We start from the raw sequence: 2,410 nt of genomic DNA on the forward strand, positions 1-2,410 counted from the left end.
TCTTCTTATCTCTTTGGTCCCTTCATCTGTCTACCTTTCTGTTTGCAAATAACTTGTGCTTCATTTTGAACGAATGAATGAATGGAGAATAGGCGCACTTTCTTTCTTTCTTGAATATCTTTCTGTCTTTCTCTTTTCTTCTTTCCAACTTCTTTCTTTCTTTCTTCCTGATCTTTCTTGTTCTCTTCTTCTTCTTTTATTTCTGCAGCAACCTCAAATAGTAGCAGTGGAGCGAACTGCCGCAGATCTCTTGAAGAAAGCGAAGAGTCTCGAGGTATGGGTATTGATCGTATATCGTCGCGGGTGTGTATATACACCTCAGCGTGATAAATCGTTTATGTTTCTACTATGTATATGCACGCAGTGCCATTCACTCCAAAGTAGGCTCATTCAGAGAGAGAAAGAGAGAGAGAATGAGAGATGAACTGTCGGTATTTCTAGAGATATGCCAACTATATACTTCAAACAGACAGGCCGCAGTAGCAGGATGGTGAAAAGAGCTTTCTTCCTCTCTTCCTTCTTTATCAGGTTACCTATATCTTCTTTCCTCTCTAGTAACTGGACATGTATGAATATGTATATCATGTGAGGATGTATGAATATGTATAGACAGATAGATAGATAGATAGATAGGCGGCGCCAGGTGTATATACATCTATCTGTAAATGTGTGTGTAGATGCGGACAGGTGCTATTCTGGTATATTGTATGATACGAAGATCTATTACGGACTGAAAAGTGACAGCACATGGAGCGATGGCGATGCGTCGTGTGTTGATCTAAGAGAAGAAGAAAGAGAGACGGGATTTCTTTCTTCTTTTTCTACTATTAAATAGAAACAACTTATGGGTGCTCTAAACAGTCTTCTCTCCCTCTTACTTTCTTCTGACTTTGCCTTGTTCCTCACTCTTCCCTGCCCGCCTTTCTCCACCTCTCTTTCTCTCTCTTTCTCTTTCACAAATCTTTCGCCGAACATAATAGATATATCATGTATATATATCTGTATACATACACCTTCTGGTGTACGCGACGTCTCTCTAGCGTCGGAGATAGTTATTTCTTCTACATACTTCGTTAACGCTTTTTCTTTCTGCTTCTTTTCTTCTTTGTGAATGAAACAGCGACTGATGAAAGAGAGAGACGAATTGTCAAGGAAAGTTACATCTTGTTCTCAGGTACGAACCTGCTGAAGCGAAAAAAAAGGTTAAACACTGTTAAGGATACGGTGTACATACACCTCACGATACAACGGAGGGTACTTGGTCTACTTGTGTGCTAGCACCTCTATCTTTCATTTTCTTGCAACTTTTTTCTACCCTTGGTGGCGTTTTCTCTAATTCTTTTCTCTATTCTTCCTTTCTCTCTCTCAGCTCACATCTCCTCTTCTTCTTCATTCGTCAGTTCTCTCCATTCAGGACAGCGTTAAGACAATGTACAAAACAGACGTATCATTCTCTTCTTTCTTCTCTTCCTTTCCTCTTCTCAAACTTGGCCAGTCGTGGAGTGCGTTCTTTTTCTTTCTTCTCACTTTCTTCCTTCCTCACTCTTTTTTGCTTTCCTCATTTCTTCTTTCTCGACTTGTTTCTACGCTTACCTTTCTCCTCCTTCTGTTGTCTATATGCAAGAAGAGTCAGGAAAGAGATTCGTTCCACCTCGAGAAGCATTAGAAAGAGACATAGAAAAGATACGAAGAACGAAAGAGAGAAAGGAGAAAAAAGAAGAAACGTGGCTCCTCTCTGCCGCCCGTTTCTCCCTAATCCTTGATATATATATATATAAACATAGATATGTATATATATATATATATCTTAGGTGCATTGATAGATAGGTGGATCAGTGTATCCGCAGTAAGCATAGAAGGAGTGCAGATGAAGAAGACATATGGAAAAGAGGAGGAAGAAGATGGGTGTCGAATAGAAGGAGAGGAGACAACTCAAGAGCAGCCTGACTTCTCTCATTTTTCCTTTCTCTCTCAAGAAGTGTCAGCTCTCCATTTTTGGATCTATCTTCTTTTGTCTGTATGTGTACATACACGCACGTTCGTTCATGCAGTGCTTGCACCTTTGATGTGTTTGCATGCAGAGGGTGGATAAATTAAAGAAGAAAGAGATGAGAAACCCCACGCCGAAGCTTCAGTCGAATGTCCAGGAGGTAAGAGACCAACAGAAAGACTGTACAGACAGACAGACAGACAAATGTTTAACCCGATGAAAAGAGAAGAAGAAGAAATGATCAAAAAAGGAAAGAGAAGAAGAGGAGAAGAAGAGATTTTCCATTCTGAAGATCTGCGGAGCGTGAACGAAAGGAGGATAGACCTTAGACAACGAAAGGAAACTTCTGCCCTATCTAGAAGGTGCAGGCAGGAAGCCCTCTGTCTCTCCCTCTTCTTCTTTTCTGCTGACTTCTGAAAC

General features: G+C 40.6%; 1 protein-coding gene across 1 annotated transcript in view; it reads left to right on the forward strand.

Annotated features, from left to right (window-relative positions):
• Positions 1 to 2,410, forward strand: part of CSUI_003775 (uncharacterized protein) — a gene marked incomplete at its 3' end in the record, with an annotated part of 6,850 nt that overhangs the window by 4,163 nt on the left and 277 nt on the right. Inside the window, exons 3-5 of the mRNA XM_068063970.1 lie at positions 209 to 274; positions 1,121 to 1,174; positions 2,082 to 2,150. Coding sequence (XP_067924064.1) covers positions 209 to 274; positions 1,121 to 1,174; positions 2,082 to 2,150 — 189 coding nt within the window. The remainder of the gene's footprint in view (positions 1 to 208; positions 275 to 1,120; positions 1,175 to 2,081; positions 2,151 to 2,410) is intronic.

The sequence above is a fragment of the Cystoisospora suis genome (assembly GCF_002600585.1).
Source record: "Cystoisospora suis strain Wien I chromosome Unknown contig_1699, whole genome shotgun sequence".
Lineage (NCBI taxonomy): Eukaryota > Apicomplexa > Conoidasida > Eucoccidiorida > Sarcocystidae > Cystoisospora > Cystoisospora suis.